Here is a 19,746-nt window from a genome sequence, read left to right as displayed (position 1 = left end):
TGAACTATTCAGATTTTGTTGTGTACCGATGAAGTCACAGAAATCCTTGTTTTCTCAGTCATTGGCAGTCTCATATAAGTCTTTATTAATGCAGTGATACTGTACAGCTCTGTACTCCAACTGGACATCATTTGTAGCTACTGCAGAACATGTGTCATTAGACTATTAGTGCAGATCATTTATCTTCGATGACCAAAAAGAGAGCAAGTTTAGATAAATGTAGCTTTTTATTAGGAGAGCGTAGAGACAGGAAGCTAAGGGAAGAGAGTTTGAATGGCATGCAACACAGCTCTCTGGCTGGAATCAAACCAGCGTCTTCTCAGTTATGTGCGCTATCCGGTCATCTACTGACACCCCCTGTTTAGCTTTCCAAAGAATGCCTCTTGGTGACGAAAGCATAGCCATAGATGTCTGTACACTGTGTTTTACTATATCGTAGTGTCCCTGGGTGTGTCCCTTCAGCTTGAAAGGATTTCCCAGCATGCCTCAGGGTGTGCCAGCACTTATTGTTTTATTGTTGTGTTAATTTGGCTTGTTATTTGATTTGGAGACTGGTTTTGCATGTTTATTGTGATTGATGCTATTGTTTGATGTCTGTTCCATTTGGTTGTTTGTTTTTATGTGTGTAGGTTTGGTTATGAAACTATGGGTGATAGGTGTAGCGGGGGGTGGGGGGGGGGGGGCACTTCTGTGCCAATGCACTGCGGAGTGGTGCTGTGTTGAAACCACTTTCTTTCTGAAAGTTTCCTATATCAAGAGGTTGCCATGTCTCTAAATTGGCATTACTGTATAAAAGACAACCCGTACAAGCTGTAGGCTATTGTTATGTCCCATTGACATTTCCAGTTTTCAAGTCGAGTGTATAGCAGTCCATGATTATCTTTTTCGTGTTCAACCTCTAAGGGAAAGATAAATACCATTGTGGCCAAAAAAGGGGGAGAAAAAAAGAAAACAGAGAGGCCAGAACAATATTATCAAGTTCATGTCCAAAACAAAAGCTTCACCTCACTGCGCTGTGGCCCTTATCTCCAACACAACACCTGACTGGTCCACAAAAATGATGACTCCCACCCAAACATTCCCCCCTTTACTCCTTCCAGTCATTGTCAGAACTCTCTGACAGCCCTGAACACTGAGATAAGACTGCTATCAGTGGGAGGTTTTTTGTTATGTGTAAACGTCGTTTTCCATGAGCCAGATCTCAGGTGCGAGAGGTCTCTGTGGCAGGAATGCATGGTAGCAAGGAGCACTGCTGAGGTTAACGGGATCGTGTGCAGCTATGGAAACTCGGCGAGCATGACATCATCTGAAAGCTTGCAGGAATGGAAAGGAAAGGAAATCTCCTCTCGTGGCGAAAGTGGAGCGATTTGAAGAAAAAAACGAATGGTGCTGGATAGGACTGCTCTGTGAGAGTAAACAATTTGGCGGTCGACAGTACACGGTGTGAAATATTATCACTCATGTGCAGGGGATCATGTCCATCAAAGTGTAAGCGCTTGGTTTATGTTGTCAAACCTCCTGCCAGGGAAAACTATGGAAGTCTACCACCGATTGGTCTTCAGGGAATTTTCCATCAGGATTTGGTTCTGGGGCTTTTAGTTCATTTCTTAGGGCAAAGTTTACTTTCTTTTGAACTGAAATGATTGCATCTTCTCGCAGTAATTGTGATTTAGTTTATTGCATGGCCTCACTGCAGGGCTTGCATGTGACTGTAAAACGGATCTGGTATTTACTCCTCTCCCCTCTTGAAATGCGCATGAATCAGATTTCATACTACAGTAATAATGCTCTCAGAAGAAGTCCGCTCACAATTTCACAACATTAGAAATGATGACATAATATTTTATAATGTTCAACTTCAAGTCAAGAAAGACCGGCCATGAAATATGCCAGTGTGACACAGCATAAAAGCTTATGAAGCTTTGGTGCTGTGGAATACATTTAAACCTTTTAACACTTGGTTACATATTGGTTACTCTCTCTCTCTCTCTCTCTCTCTCTCTCTCTCTCTCTCTCTCTCTCTCTCTCTCTCTCTCTCTCTCAATTGCTCAATCACTTGTCTGATACTGTTGTAAAGAGAAATCTTTTCTGGCTCTTTTCATGGTAATCTCATATGGAGTGAGATGGTAAATGTCTAGTGGTTTTGCTGTGATTTGAGCGCACGTACCGGACTTAGAACGTTTGAACCGAAGACAGGCTGAGGTTGCAGAATTGGGAACAGGCGTTGACATGTGGACCAATCCTTTAAAAGTTTATTCTCCACTCTGACCACAAATCATCTTCCTCCATGTGCACCAGTGTGGGCGCATGCCTCAGAAGGAGCGGCAGTAGCCTTGTAGATAAATAAGCAGGGCTGTGATCAGAGGGGTCTCTGGAAAGTGAATGATAAACTGTCTTTCAAGGTGCCTTTGAGCCCAGCGCTTAACCACTTAAACCCCAACATACTGTACTTAATTGACCAGGGTTCCCCAGGGCTCTATACGAGGTCCGCTGCTTTTCCCCTCTTAGCCGAAAAAAGCTGATCTACAGTCTCACAATGTGCCACGTTGTGCCACATTGGGAGCTTTTTGGCTTTTGTTACACTATTTGTCCAGGAGACTCATTTTGATTATTTGGAAATCTCCTACTTCCCCTACTCACTGGATAAGAGACACGTTGCGCTGTCTCACATTGAAGAAGATTAGATTCTCACTAAGTGGCTCCTCCAAGAAGTATGGGAAGGTATGGGGTCCATTCCTTCAATTTGTCCGGAATTTGAATCGATCTCTGATCGAGGATTCATGAGGTTTGTTGAAGGACACATAAGGTCGGGTGGAGCTTTGATACAGTATGATGGGCTTGCTGTGGCAGGGGTGCTGTGTTTTTATTATGCAGATTATAGATGTGTCATAGATATGTGCTGCTTGACTGATGTTTTGTTTTGTTTATCTGTCTGTGTGCGTTTTTCTTTTAGTCTTTTAGTTTATCTTAAGTTTATTTCTTTTATCCTTTATTCTTTTCATGTTTTGGGTGATAATTCATTCCGTTTATTATAATTGTGTATTTGATGGATTGTACTAGAAGAAGCTATTACTTGTCTTATTGTACCAACGTTGATTTTAATGCTTCAATGGAAAATCCAATAAATACATTTAATGTAATATTATAAAATAAAACATGTTCACCCCTGAACACTAGGGTCCCTGTAGACTAGAGCCTGTAGAGCAGGTGAATAGCCAACAGCAGTTCACTGCGGGAGTGCTGGGTAGTTATCATGGCTGGAAGTTTTATTGGCAACTTAAACCTTTTAAAGAATAAAATGTTATTTTAACCAATCTGTATGGCATATTATGTTAATACATTGAACTGGCACACTTCCATTGAAACATTTAGACCCAGGTGTTTTACCTACTATTTGATTATTGCCTGAAGGTTTATAACCTTATTATTTAGAGCAGGGGTTCTCAACCATTTCAGGCCCCCAAAATAATCAGATTTTAACTGGGGACCCCCCCACCCTGACGAGCACTAAGTTACATTTTGTATAACACAGTTCTATTGTGAAAATAGCAGCTCTACATGCTCACAACGCCTCACAAATCGGCTATTTTCACTACTATTTGACAATTTGGCCAATGTTTAATTTGTCATTTTAAAGGATTGTCACTTTAGAAAAGTGCAGATACCCTCTATACACATGAACCTTTAGTTGGTTTGTTTACTGTTGAGTGAGAAAACAGTGTTGCATTAAGGCAATCATCTGGGGACCCCCCATGGGGTCCTGACCCACAGGTTGAGAACCACTGATTTAGAGCATTATCTCCCCTGCCAAGAGGGGGATGTCTTCTTGGAACAGTGGTAGAAATGCGGTTTCTCATGCAGGAGACCGGCATGCGATGCGACGCATTGTGAGCTTGTAGTTCGGCTATTTTATTTATACATTTTATACATTTGAAAACTTGTGAAACAACTAGCATAAGTACTTTCTACTTTTGAGACCAATACTTTTGTACTTTTACTCAAGTAAATGTTGTATTCCAGACTTACTTGAAAGGGCACGGTCACACCCAAGTATGGTTGCCATTTGATAAGTGGATACTGCCAATGCATTTAAATGGGAATGGAGCGGATTTTTGGAGATCTGTAAATGGCAGATTTCTCTGAAAATCTGCTCCATTCCCATTGAAATGCATTGGCAGAATCAGAATATCAGCTGGCAACCATACTTTGGTGTGACCATGACCTAACAAGAGTATTTCTACATTGCAGTATCGATACTTTTACTTAAGTAAGAACTGTGAGTATACTTTTCCCAGCACTGCACAGACATGGAGGTGAAACAGGGGTGGGAGGTTACACGTCCCAGGGGACTCATCTGTCTGTGCTCTCACTCTGAGCGCTCTAATTGAACCCATTCACACAAGACACGGTTGTCCACCACTCTGCCTCTCTTCTCATACTGTAGCACCACACTAGTGTTCTTTTTGACAGAACAAATCTTTATTTAGTTTTGAATACAATTCAAAATTTTAGCCATATTTTACTAATCTAAAATGTTTTAGTTTTAGCCTAGTTTTAGTCGGCTAAATATCACATGTTTTGTTTATTTTGTCGATAAAATGTATTTTGCTGGGCCTTGATTGCATCATAAATGCCTGATTTTACAATTGTATGCTGAAAATCGACAATCTGCGACGTTCTACTGCATCTCTTCTCCACTAGTCCCTCCCTAACATTTTAGTCTAGTATTTATTTATTGACACAATTGTCTATCCATTTATTCTCGGTTTTCGTCTGTAAAAAAAAGGTAGTCGATGAACATTTTTCGTCATAGTTTTTAGTGGATGGAATTAACACTGCACCACACCTAGCACATAGTATGTACAACAGCAGGGGCAGGGCCGGTTCCTGGCATAAGCAACATAAGCTGCCGCTTAGGACCACAACCAATAAGGGGGCCACATCACAGGAAGAAGATATTTTTGGAGCTGTGTGAAACACAGGCTCCCTATACGTGGCTGTGTGGGTCTGTGTGTGTGTGTGTGTGTCTGTCTGTCTGTCTGTGTGTGTGTATGTAGCCTGAACTTCCTAAACTTCGGCACGCCACTAGTCCCACAGTTTTGCCACCAAACACTCGCGCCATATGTCAAATCGACCGGCTTACTCGGGAATCGTGGGCTATTACTTTTCTAAGAGAAAGGTTCTATAGTTTAATTGATATTAATTTATTAGTGAATTAATTTTCCCCATTGACTTAGAATGGGAATCGCAAAAACTCACATTCAATTATTTGTCTCTCGCAAACCACAGGGGCTACAGTTTCAAGACTTGGAGAGGAGGTTCATAATGATTTCAAGGATTAAATAAAAAATAATTGTGTCATTTGGCCTCATGGTGGCGCTATAACACCCCACTTTACGTTTTGGCCTGTAACTCTTGAAAATATGTTTTCCCTGGATTCCTTGGGTCATGACGCATCTCCCCATATAGGCCACGCCCATTTGCGCCATGATAGATTTTCCGCCATCTTGAATTTTCTCCAAAACACACTTTTTGCTCCTTTTCCTACATATTTTCTTCAAATGTCACAAAAATCGGTACACATGATCCACACACACACACACACACACACACACACACACACACACACACAGCTCCACTTCACACAGGTGTGATTTTTAAACATAGTGTTACATTATGTCATGTATCCCATATCCAAAAACTAGCGTTATTATTTTAATATGCGCTCCCCCTCCTCCTTCCTCATAATCCCAAAATTCACTCTAGGCCTGGCTGCCTGTACTTGATTCATGAGCAAGTCAATATGCCTCCAAAAAGAACATTTCGATCTGGTGCTACAGATTATTTTAGGTGGCCCCTCACTAACGGATGCGCGCGTACGCGCGCATCCGTTAGTGAGGGGCCAACTAAAATAATCTTGCATAGGGCCACTTGAGTCCTAGAACCGGCACTGAGCAGGGGGCTTGATTTTGGATAAATCACCCCCGCCCCCTCCATCACATTTTTGGATTTGTGCCCTCTTCTACCGTTGCTTCCAACTTTCCGCAGGCTATAGCCTGTGTGCTCTCCACGAGGTTGTCCGCCAGCAAGGCCACCCAGGGAATTGTGGTTATTAGAGAGGTGTAGACTTCTCTCATATTGAGGCTGAAGTCAAGCCAAGCTCATGGGGTCTAAAGTGAATTATAAGAGATATTGAATGTGGAATGTGCCTTATGATTTATTTGGGTTTTTCTTCATTTTTTTCATGGTATGATTTTCAGTGCCTTCTTAACAAGGCACAATTTAGTTCTTTATGTAATTTTGTGGTGATCTATTGACCCCTGAAGAGGAAATTAGTATTTTCGCCTTCACAGCTGGTTGGGATTCAATGTCTTACTCAAGGAACGTCAGCAGCAGAAGATGCTATGGAATAGAGTAGTATCCTTCCAGTTGTGTACTGTATGTGCTGTATAGTGTAATGTATTAATGCCAGTTCTTTTTTTGCAATCAAACATCCATTGATATTTATCTTGTTGCTATTTCGCTGGAACGAACAAAAAGTAAATTTTAATCTTATGTACGGTACCTGTACACAAGATGTAACAAAATGAAGGACATTGAATCTGGTGATAAAAAGAGGGAACGCAATATTGACATGAGGGTGGCATGAAAATACTCTGTTTTTGTCTTCCCAATTATGGTGCAGCGAATAGCCCAAGAATCCAAGCATATTTAGATAATATAATTATGTTACTGATTGATACCATTAAAGAACCACTTATTGCACACAGCAAGTTAACCAGCTGTAGTCTGATCCAATCTGCAATTCAGTAATACCACTTTGCACACTAATTATGGCCGTACAGTATGCCGAATCTGAATTGACTCAATTATATTTATTTATGTTTCCTTTCATACAGGTTCTTGCCACCCGTCAGAATGTCCAGCCTGGCTCATGTCACATAAAGTTTCATAAACAGGATGTATCATAACACATTTAAAGCACATTCACTCGGCCATCTGAGCGTCCGTCCGTCCTTCCTATCAAAGTCATGATGACAAAATATCCAGGTGGATTGCATCAATTTGAATGACATTTGATTGTTTCCATAACATTATTCATCAATTTATTCACCCAGACATTTATCAAAATCTGAACTGTAGTCGTGCCAGTTTATAACTTATTTTATACATTTATTCTCAAGTACAAGTCTGTCTAAAACTTGAAAAACTAAACAAAAAGAATACATTCTCTGTTCTCTTGAACTTGAGAGAAGTTCAAGAGTCCTCCCAAGTTACCACAACGAGAACATTCTTCCCAAGGATGCAAGTGCGTTGTGCTTGGTTGGTATAGAGAAATGGCCCTTGACATCTCTGCTTGGCTCTGCTAGATATCCTGTGATACAGACTACTGCCACCTCCTGGTATGGAGAGTTATTTTTTTTATCTGGTATAGCATAGAACAGCAGCATCAGCTGAATGTCATCTGTAGTCCTTGTGGTATGTTCCAGTGCAAATTTAATGAGAGACGTGAGGTGAAACAAAGCAATCTGATCAGTTGCTGTTGCGTTTGTTAGTTAGTTCTTGCTTGGTGTGTCAAGGCCAGGGCAGGAATTTCATGTAGGCCATGAAGGCCATGACCGCTTTTGCCCATCAGTTTGGCCTTCTGCCCCTCAAACCAATGGCATGACCTGAGGCCACAGTGGCCTTAGTGGCCCCAGCTGACTGCATGTACCACTTTCTCCTCTGTCTCTTTCTTGTCATGTAGACACCAGTGTTTTTTGTTGAGATTCAGCCACGGTAAACATAGGGCAGTGGTTTAAGTCAACGATTAAGATAATCTGTCAGAGACTCCTCAAATCCATTGAGATACTTTGAGTTGAGCATTTGTGTTTTATTCTTCCTGTTGAAACCAGACGAATGACCATGCTGTGAATTTAGTTTAATATATTTGTTCATTGTTCCAAATCCACTCTTACTGTATTTGATGTCTCTTTGATAAACATTTCCCCATGAGCCATAGTCGGCTATTAGAAGTCTGTCTAAAAATGTGTTATAACTGGTCTAAAAGGTAATGTTTTAGACGGCTAAGCTTAGCTTTGATGTTCAAGCAACGTCATTTCAACAGCTATATATAGCCAGTTGAAATTATGTTTTTTCAACGTCTAAGTTAAAGTTAATAAGCCCATTCCCAAGATGCACTGCAATCGTTCATGGCTAGTGTTACTGTAAATTGTAATAAAGAAATCGGCGGGTGTCGGCTTATTTTGTCTAAAAAGACATACCGGTATTTAGTTACTGGTATGCATGCAAAATTGCTAAAACGATAGAAAGCAGTAAATGAAAACATTTTAACATTCATCTTATCTTTTCTCTAATTACAATCTAAAATATTAAAGTTGTCCTTTAAGCATTTACATGTTCTATGTTAAAGCAAATTAAAGAAGTTATAACAGCTAGGTTTTACCAGAAATACCTGTGCAGTTGTCTTAAATCAGTACTATACAAAATTGTTTACGTTTTGCTAGAGTCTTATAGACTTTTCTCTATAACATATTGTTGAATAGTCAAATATTTAACTGCCAAATCCAATATTTTTCAAAGGAAATTCTGAGTCCGATACAGCACTATAGATAATGTTGAAAAAGACACTTAAAACTGATCTCTATAGCAGCTATTGAAAACAGTTAGATCTGTGAGGACTAGCCCCGCTGTGTTAAAATTGCAACCTCACCAGACTCCCTAATGTTTTGATACACTTCCACTGTACAGTTGCTGCTAGTGCGGCACATATGTTACGTCTGGCTGTGCGTCTATGTGTGGGAGTGTGGAGGGGATATTTCTCATGGCTGTGCTACAAAGCAGGCACCAGACTGGTCTCTCTGGTGAGACATTAAGCTGCTTAGCGTAACCTTCCTCTGGGTCGGCCCAAAGAACTCAGCATATATACTGTATGTATATCTGCTTGTAATGAACAGACAGGAAGTACAACTTGCGCGTTCATGTGTTGCATGTTGCTTGTGTGTATTGGTATCACACCTGTGTTAACATGGTAACAGTGGTGGAAAGAAACTTAAGTACTGTACTTACAGTAGTATAAGTACAATTTTGAGGTATTTTAACTGCACTTGAGTATTTCCCATTTTCAGTATTTTACTTCTACTACATCTCAGAGACAAATGTTGTACTTTTACTCCACTACATTTATTCATTACTAGTTACTTTGTAGATTTAGATTACTACAAAACATACATTAACCACTTCAGCCTTATATACAGTACATTTCGCCCATTTGAAAATGGCCGATCTAAAAGCTCACAATGCGTTGCGAGCTTGTACTGTAGATCTGCTATAATCAAAAGATGTTTACACATTTTATACATATATATATATTTGAAAACTTGTAAAATGGGATATTCTGCATAATGAGTATTTTCTACTTTTGGTGCTTTAAGTGCATTTTGATACCAATACTTTTGTACTTTTACTCAAGTACATTTTTTGAGGTTTTCTACATTGCAGTATTGATACTTTGACGTACAAAACATGAATACTTATTCCACCACTGCATGTTAACATATTCATTTGTATATGTGTACAGCATGCCTGTATACAGATGCATACAGCATTTGTGTGCTACCCTACTGTACGTACAAGTGATGTATGCCAAATATCATTCACAGCACATTTTACAGTTTGTTCTTGTCTACTTCAGGTCTTGAAAGCTTGTACCTGTAATTTAGGAGATTAGAGATCAGATCCAGAGAATTATGATAATCAAAAATCACTCTAATGCTCTTTTCTTTATATGCTTTGCAAAATCACGAATTGTTCTGATTTGGCAAAGCCCTCCTTATGTGGTAGGCAATACAATGGTTCCCAAAAGGTGTGCACTGGTGTGCCATGAGAAAAGTGCATTAGTGCCTTTCACATTATTATTGTGATATATAATGCAAAAAGATATGCTTTATTCTATAAGTTTATATCAGTACTTTGTGCACACTCATTTCCAATGAAGAGATTTTATACCCTAAAAACGTTATTTTAATATTTTAAAATTAAAACGCGCGTGCGTGCGTGCGTGCGCGCGCGCGCGCACACACACACACACACACACACACACACAGACAGACACATTGTAGATGGGCTATTCTCGCTATGAATGCAGGTGTGCCTTGGGAGTTTGACTTGCCCATTGGTGTGCCTTGGGCACAAAACGTTTTGAAATCCCCGTAGTACTATAGAAGCAGACTGAAACCAACACATTTTTTTTTTACCCAGGCCTGGTATACTGTAGAGGCAGCCATATGGACGGGGAACTCTGGAAACATCCCATTACAGGTCATATATCACAGGGCTGACAGCAGCCATTCTGCCTTGTTTTCATTTCAATCATGAGTGCAGCTGCTTTGGAGAGCACTGGGGGCTCTGCCATGTTAACCCGCTGCAGTCTGGAAGGCTTAAGCATGGGCTTCCATAACAGAGATTTGATGAGGTTCAATCCAAATGCACCGTTACGTCATGCATTTTCTTTAGGCAAATGTTGTCCTATTTATTGTCAGGTTTTTGATGCCCCTCTTTTCAGCCTGGCTGGGCGCTCCCAACTAACACAGTTGGCAGTGTTTGTGGGTGAGAAGCGGGTTATGGAAGTGCGACTTTGTCACTGCACTAGTGACTCCTACTGGTTGGTCAGGGTGCCGGTTCAGCTGAACTGGGAAATAATTTTACGCTCTCCCATCTGTCAGGTTAAAAGAAGTGGTTAGTGACTCCAAGGGCATCAGAGGAGGCATGTGGTTGTCCTCACCCTCCCCATGGATGCCAACAGGGGAGTAGCAATGAGAAAGTGAAAGAAATTACCCCAAATTCTGCTCGCATCCAGCTATAGTGTGTGTGTTCTATACATTTGTTATATAATGTAAGACAGCACTCACTACTGTATATATTTGAACGTGAAACAAGAATGCCTTAAAGCCAAGCCTCAGTCCTATTGTTGGCTACATGCATCCCTTCATGTTCCACATATCCTCTTTATGTCACATGTGGACCCAGCAGCAATCAATTAGGGTTCATACAGTACTTCTCACCTGGAAAAAGCCAGACAGAATATGTATACTCTTTCATTTGGTATTAGTGATATGGACGCTCTGTCCACTTTGCATCTCTTCATCCACCTTACATGAATGTAAAACCAAACATACAAAGACCACATGTGATTGATTTTTCGCATTGGTGCCCTTAACGAACTACCCTCTCCCCAAATCAAAACAAAGTGAGTGTGAGGCGATTTGTTGAGATTCCTACTTGAGGAGCTGGTGTTCTCTGGTTGTACCGTAGCTGCTTATTTGCAGATGATCGAACCCGCTTCCTTCCACAGTGTAATCTGTCCCACATGGATTTCCTACTGTACCTAGTCCATTAAAATGTAGCACAGTGGAGCCAATGGGGAAAGATGGGAAATGGAATAGAAAGAAAAAAGCCTTCCCTTCCCCTCAGCATGTAGCTTTGATAGAAATATCTGCTCAGACTTTAGTCCGTTGGAGTGTAAGATGATTTGCGAGGTTCTTCCGAGACTGTTATGTGCTCTTGATCCCAATCCATCTCGTAGATGGGCACGAAACAGCTTCACGTCTGTGTAATCTGTAGGTGCTACAGCGCAAAAAAAAGGAAAAGAATGCACCACTTCTTTTGAGACTTTGGCACTATACTCTACTACTCCCATCCTTCCCTGCCTTCTATATATTGTCCTGCACTCCCTCCATCCTCTTTTACTCTCTATGGGGAACATGTTGCCAGAACAGGTAGTGAGAGGCGGAAAGCGTGGGGGAAGAGAGGGGGAGGGAGGGGGGGGGGGGGGGGGGTGACGAGAAAGAGGGCGGCACATTCCAGTCCGTGTTGTGATCTCTGCCTCTCTGTCTCGCCTTCTCCTCCTCTCTATCCCTCCCACTCTAACCTCTGTCTCTCTCTCACTCTCTCACTACATCCCTTCCCCTTTGCGTTCTCTCTCTCTCTCAGAGGAAAACAGCTGTGGCGTCCAGGAGAAAACATTGCTTTTTTCCCATCAGGCTTTTGCCTGTGATGGACAGGGGTCTGGTTTTGGCTAGCTTTGCAAGGTAGGATGCAGTTTATGGCCCAGAACACAGTTGGGGGTGGAGGGAGGGTAGGGCCGTTTTTTTCGCAGGCCCCTTTTGCTGAATAGCATGGTCCCCTATGGTGGTGACCCCTCGACCCCGATGTGAGACCATCATGGGAGATGACTTTGCCCCACTCGTTAACCTTTTGGAATCAACTTTTCACCATGATCCTATGGTCCAACTACTAAGTATGGAAGCCTGCTTCCGCCACAGAGTGTAAAAAAAAGAAAAAGGCTAGATTTTTCTCTCACAATTTTGACGTTGTATCTCCGATTTCTGAGTTTTATTTTCTCACAATAGCGGGATAGGCAATTTGCAAGAAAGGAAGATGTATGTTAAGTCTGTGGTTCACAGTTTAGGCTCCAGGTACCCTCAAGGGTTTGAGGTGGTTCCAGGGGACCTCCAGCCAGTTGGGAACTGAATGGACCCTTGGGTATGTAACCCAGAGTCAAAATTATACATAATTGGCCATATCTGAAGAATGGAGAGATGTAGGACAAAATATTTAGGTGTGCAGCCTTAAGCTTGATTTATGCTCTGAGAATAGCAGACCTACTGTAGTACAGTACGCTCGTCAGTCGGCTATTCTTGGCGTGGCACAACAAAGTATGAATCTGGCTTTACTCTAAGGTTCACCATCCCCAACAAGCTGAACATGAGCACTTGCTGATGTAACTCATTTGACCCTAAATCCCTAAGTCCAACATAATTAATAGTGAAAATATCCCATCTACTACTAGATTTAAAGTACAGCTTGAGTGGTTCATTTGTGGAGTTAAAAGTACAATATACTGTATACTGTACAATTAACTATGTCCGTCCGTGAGTGAGTAATGCCTCAATGTCTATATCTGCTGACCTGTTGTGACATCACATTGTTGTGAAATCACCTCATCAAAGATAAAACCCTGGATTTCCATACATGGAGACAGCTAGGTAAATATACTTTGTTACTGTGCCTACTGCTCATGCGGTTGCCTTGTTGGCTGTTGTTTATGTGGGTCCAGACTGAGCTTCCAGTCCTTCTGGAGGGTGTTCCAACCAGGTTCCCAGCTCAATGACTGAGTAGGAACTAAATGGAGTTCAGTCTAAAATGGGGGATTTTAGTGTAGCTTGGGGTCCCATAGATACAAATGAATGAGTTTCAAATGTAGTCCTGCACCTAGCTGCCATGTTGGGGAACAACAGGTGTTGCAAATTTGTTTTACACCAATCAGAGTTATCAGACAAATTGAAACACCTGTGTTGGTCCCCAACATGGCAGTTGTAGGACTACATTTGAGGGTGAATTCACACTGCGATCCCGGGTGCGAACTCGAGACCACTTGGCAGATGTTGTGATAATGTGAATTCTGTGTACCGTTCCCCAAAACGCATCACGCTACCGTACCCGAGAGGAAGGTAGTCTGGAGTCCAATTGGTGCGTCCTCGGTAACGGTACACTGCAATGTGAAGCCATCGTTCCAAAAACAAGGAAGTGGACTGTGTTATGCTGCTAGGATAAAAATAACAAGTTTGGTCCGTGACGTCACTATTAAGATATCAAGGATGCACTAGTGACGTTACGGTTATACGATGATTACAGATGACGTTACATTGTGATGTTTCAAAGACAGCACACACTGCTTTGGTTGTGTATTTTTGTTCTGTTATTATTACTCAAGATAACGTCAGGAACACAGTCAAACTTTAATAAACGCTGACAAGAGACTCTTCTTCTGTGACATGAAATTCTACAGTATATCTACGAAAGCCCCATAGTCAACAGCGCCCCCGGGAGGCACATAAATACCATTACAGTTCAATAAAGTGTACTCCGGGCATAGCCTGGAACCAGACCAATCCGCCTGGGCAAAAAAAAACTACCCTTGGCGAATATGGGTCTGGCCCCGCTCAATTGTGAATCCATTTCCTCTCCCCCAATATTTAAGGGAACCAATCAGGGCCCAGCATTGGTCTGGTCTAACCAGTCGTGTCCAGAGCAATTCTTTTAACCCACCCCTTGGAAATGAAAATTCTGCCCGTGAGTCGAGACTAATATCCGATACGCAGTGAGGAATTAGTATGAGCAACGCCAGGCTACTCCGGGCATGGAAGAATCTTGGCCAATGTGAATGCTGGTCAGCGGGGACCAGGTAAACATATTCGGGAACAGTTCGAATCAATCGGGCGACAGTGTGAATTCAAATTGTATCAAATGAGGGTATGTATGGAATAGAGCACTGTTTCCCAAACAGTGGGTCGGGATCCATGTTTGGGGTTGCAAAACCTTTTTTTTTCGTTTTCTTTCTTTTTCGTTTCCTACCTCCTTAAAAATCCTACATCCTTAAAAATTATATATTACTGTATTTCAAAAGATATATATTTTTTAAACAAAATAATCACAACTTTTCATCAATTAAAAACAATTCCAACATTCTTCAAAAGTCTAATTTCTACCAGTACTCCCTAATCGGCATACACAAACTTTGGAAGGCAATCGTAGCCAATCAGGAGGGAACATGGGAAATGGGACAGATCCATGTTGGTGACATGACTTTAGAGTCCAAAATCTGTAGGAGCAATGTCCGAAAATGTGTTTTGCAATAATCGGCCTCATGGTGGCGCTAGAAGAGTGCCATGTGAGAAATCAGGGCTTTTGGCATGGATAGGGGCAATACGAGTAGGCCAAAAGTGTGACGTGACGGACAGACTAACTGACAGAGGGACAGCCGGTGGAGCTTTCTTCACACGGCACGAAGCGACGCGTTGTAAGCTTGTAGATCTGCAAACATCTAATTACTCTTTTGGGTCTCGAGCAAAAAGGTTTTGGAACCACTGGACTAGAGCATAACAAACTGGGGATTCTTGAAATCAAAAGGTTGACAATCACTAGAAGAAGTTCTAATATCTACAATATAACTCTATATAACTTTATAAAGTTTATATAGTTTTTATTATTATATTATTATTTAGTCAATTACTTAATACATTATTATGTCTAGGATGTTGCACGCTGCATCTTTTGCAGACGCAAAGACATGCGCTGCTTGTACTTGTATAAGTTAGAGTCAAATAAAACCTAAAGCCTAAGATCATATAAAAGAAACAAATACACACGTTCATTTAGCTATGAGAGTGAAAACAATCACATAGGCTATTAGGTCCATTCTCTCCACTTTTGGGGTTAAATTAACATTAAGGATCGTACTATACTGTATGGTAAAGCACAGGATCCTCTTAACCCCTTTGTGTTTTGTGTTTTCTCCAGGCCTTTGTCTCCCTCTCTCTGCTTTACTGGGCCTTGCAGAGCTTCTCTCAGCTGGTCAGCATCAAGAAGAAGTCTGAGTGAAGAGCAGAGGACTCCAAACGACCACACCGTAAAATCCTCAGTGATCTTTTAACTCTGAGAGTTTACAAATGTAGCCAACTGGAGTCACAAATAACGCTCAAAGGACGAGCATGATATATGCATGAATGACCTACTAATGACATCCTTCCACTTCTATGAAACGCAGTTTTATTATGCATACTGTATATACAGTATACAGTATGCAGTATATATGTATATATGTGTGTCTGGATATGTGGTGACTTGGGTATGTTCACACTAGCTACCTTCTATGAAGAAAAAGAGCTGTTGAGAGTGCTTTTTCTGCTGAAAATGAATAAAAAAGATCGAATGAAACAGATACAGTATAACCGCATGGAATGTATTGAATATTTAAAACAACGTTTTAAATCACGTAGAAGGTATAGACGTGAAACAAATCAAGATTGATCAACTGTCTAGAAGCATATTTATCACCTAATGTATCGATCGTTTATAGCCACACTGCCAGAGATGAACGCAGAGGTCATTGTGTTTCGCCTCATTGTGTTTACGAAAATACAACTCCACTCCACTCCACCAAATACAACTCCAGCATGAATCTAGTGTAATTACAGTATATTAGGTAATAATAGGTTTAATATACTTTTTTTTGTTAGGCAGAAGAGGAGAAGGGATGGCTGGTAGTCAGCCTCCGTGGCTGACAGCGCGGCATAGAGAGCAATAGATCCATGACAGAGACCATCAGCTCGGACGGGCAGCTCTGCATTCGTCGTGATTGGACAGCTGTTAAAAAGCTGATGAGCTAATTTCTTTAAAAGTTTAACTATTCTCAACTTTTAAAAGCGCTCAGCTCGGCCAGAAAAAGCACTCTGATCAGCGCATTCTAAAAGCGGACGCCATGCAGTCGCCTTTTGGTCTTTTCTCATAGGGTTTAAAGTAAAAAAAGGCAGTGCCTAGTTTACTTTTTTAAAGGCGGCTAGTGTGATCATACCATTTGGTGAAGGGCCATGTTGGTGAATGATGTCGGTAAATCTATAATAACAGGCAATGTGCCCACCGCATTTACTTTTTTCCTTCTTCATGTACTTGTGAAAAAAAAAACTGTGGTGTGAAAATGTTTTGATCAAATTGCTCTGTTATTAGAGTGGCCCCACTGTTTGATATTTGCTTATAATCAATCAGGGCCGTGTACATTTCAGTCAAAGCAGTTTAGTTGCTGTGTATGTGCAATAATGAATGGCTTTTTATCTTGCTAGTGAATATTCAGCCGCCTGACCCTCTGTGTTATATGTTGTTTGATTGGTCCGGGACTAATCACATGGTCATAGCTTGCAGTTGGTTAACCACGTGAACCCATAGCATCCCTATTCTGGGCATGTAATAATAGGCGAACATTCAGGGAAAATGTCATGATCTAAAAGCTCACAAATGCATCGCAGCGCGACGTGTTGTGAGCTTGTAGATCGGCTATTTTTGTCAAAGAGATTGGTGTAGAGGTAAAAAAAGAAAGAAAGAAAAGGAGCGGGCTTAGTATAGACCCCTAAGGGACCCCATGCAGTCAACAAAGTATATGGTTTACTGTAAGTGGTTAAGTTGGGGCATGGTTTTGGTGTGGTTTAATTAAGTCGTATCTTTAGTTACGGTAAGGCACTGTCAGTATGATGGTGCTTAGGCATGGGTTTGGTGTGGTTAAGGTTAGGGTGAGGATGTGGGGAGCCCCATGCGCATGCACTGAGTGCACTTTGAGTTTCTACTCAAAGCCGTCCGACGGCTGAATATCTACTGCTTCTTATCTTTTCTACGCAGCACATACTGTGCTATTTACCTTACTGTTCATACTGTATGTACTTATTACCATTTCACAATAGCAACATTGCAAAAAAGCTATATTTTTCAATAAAATCACTCCATTGTTCTGGCATTGTTCTGGCATTATTATTGTATTATGTTGTTGAACAAGCAAAAATAACACTCAAAACTAAGGCAAACCTTCAATGTTGCTCAAATGTATGATCCTGAAGAATAAAGTATAGTACAGTTTTCATGTCAGAATGAAAAACTGAATTTACAGCAGATGGTGCTATTACTGCCCTGCACTGCCTTCTATCTCACCTCGGCATGAATTAACTTCATATTACTGGATAGAAAGGGACGTTGTGACAGGCCCTCTGATGCGTCATAACCAGCATTCCTATAATAATCAGTCTATGTTATTCTCAATATAATTTACTTCAATTTGTATTAAGGCCAGGAGATTCTGAACTGCAGCGTTAACCTCCATGTTGATACCACTGTGGTTTGTTGCTGGGTATGTAGCCGTTAATTGATATGGGTTATGGCATATTTTCTGTGATTCAACATGGTTAATTTCCTGCAACCAACTTGAGACTTTGAGATTTCTCTGTGGAAAAAGCACAACGTTTCTCCCAATAAGCACAAATAATAACTCATGTAAACATTTAAAAACATTGTTTATTTGGCAGTTCAAATACAGTGCTCAGTGCTTCTTTGTGTGTGTGTGTGTGTGTGTGTGTGTGTGTGTGTGTGTGTGTGTGTGTGTGTGTGTGTGTGTGTGTGTGTGTGTGTGTGTGTGTGTGTGTGTGGTCACCATGCACAGAGATACCCAACAACAACCTTACCTTTGTCTGGTTGTTCTTACTGTAGCTTGAAATGAATAGATCGGAGTCAACCTCTGCTGCTAGCCACACACTTCTTATTACCTTGTTTCACTGAGACATGGGGGTGGGAACATGAAGTCCATGGTCCACAATAGAGCCTCACCAGGGACATGCTGGGCCCCTGATTCAGCCCGGAAAAAAGAGTTGTAGAGGCCCTCATTGCGCGCTATAGAGACTCTCGCGGTGCGAGGCGTTGTGTGCTTGTAGATCGGCTGTTTTCACTACTTTTGTGCGACAGCCTTGTATGATGAAGCAGGGCTTTGCTTTGCGAAAAAATGTACAAATTTGAAACTTGGAGATACAAGGTTTTCTGCCCGACAGTGACGATTTAATTTGTTGGTCGCCCAGCCCCCAAAATGGAACGAAGGCCTGGACCGGCCGGGAATGAACCGGCCGTTCGGGAGTTGTCACGCTTTTCCCAATGGCCAGCACGTCCCTGAGCCTCATGTTCCATTGATTGTTTTAAATTATTTGTCTGGTAATTAATGTATTCTTTTAATTGGGCTTTACGTTCCAGACCTGATAACAGTAGTTAATCATGAAATGTTTTATTCCTAAAATTATTTTGGACACTCTGGGACCTTGATTTCCAAATGAAATGCAGAAAAGGTTGAAGGGTGCATTCATAATAACACAAAACTAATGAAATGTGGAGAATGCTGGCTCACTGTGTTAAAGGGATATTTCAATTTCAAAAAATGTTTGGGTCATATTCTCATGTACTCAGGCTTTTGTGAACACCCCAGACAGCTAAAGTTGCTTGAGATTTGACATATTATCAGACATGTTAGATTCATCGAAAACACCTGTCCTTGGTTCTGGTGACTCATACTGTCCTCTTAATATGTGAGGGGCCATGTTTTCTTTTTTTATTATAGATTTTTCAATTATCTTTAATAATAATCAAAATAACACGGGAGAGTTTGAGTGCTCACAAAAGGCTGAGTAGACCCACAGTGTTTTTTTTTAAGTGAAATATCCCTTTAAGAAGCTTGCTACATATTCCCCAGGTCCTGGGTTCAAATCCCACCAAGGGTGGCCTACTCTTTATTGCAAAGCATCTTTTGAAGACTAACATCCATAATAACACATAAAGCACAAGGAAAAAGGTGATGAATATTTGGATCCGAGATTTAGCGGAGTAGAAGTAAAAGTATTGGAAATTGGAAATATTCAAGTAAAGTACAGTACGTCAGTAAATGTACTTTACACCACTCTTCATGTCATATTTTATACTGGGTTTAGGTCCTATTCTGCAGTGGCTGGCTCACTTTGCTGGTAACTCTAAACTGTCTAACCCTAAACTGTGTATGAAGTATGTGAAATACCAACCTCTACTTGAGACCATCACCAGCCTAGGATACACTTGTAGACTTGTGTACTGATATTTGCAAGCCTTGGACATGTACAGTACATAAATGCACCACGAGAGGCCTGCAGATTGCTGGCTTGGCGAAGACTAGAGCCAAACAAGTAGCAAAGTACTGCTCTGTCTCAGCTATTACTGGCAGCTTAGCAGTGTGGAGAAGGAGGTGCATGTGTAACCCTAATATATTTGTTTCCCTGTTTATGAAATGTAATTTGTGGAACCAGATAAAGTATGTAAAATGTGTGTGTGTGTGTGTGTGTGTGTGTGTGTGTGTGT

At 41.2% G+C, this 19,746-nt stretch overlaps 1 protein-coding gene across 1 annotated transcript in view; it reads left to right on the top strand.

The window, feature by feature from the left end:
• Positions 1-17,199, top strand: part of agmo (alkylglycerol monooxygenase) — a 61,386-nt gene extending 44,187 nt beyond the window's left edge. The window contains exon 13 of the mRNA XM_080748767.1: positions 15,361-17,199. Within this exon, the coding sequence (XP_080604893.1) occupies positions 15,361-15,441 (81 nt within the window). The 3' untranslated portion in view covers positions 15,442-17,199. The remainder of the gene's footprint in view (positions 1-15,360) is intronic.
• Positions 17,200-19,746: the final 2,547 nt, after the last annotated feature.

This window comes from Nannobrachium achirus (assembly GCF_963921795.1).
Source record: "Nannobrachium achirus genome assembly, chromosome: 2".
Classification (NCBI taxonomy): Eukaryota; Metazoa; Chordata; class Actinopteri; order Myctophiformes; family Myctophidae; genus Nannobrachium; species Nannobrachium achirus.
This window is presented reverse-complemented; position numbering and strand designations above follow the sequence as displayed.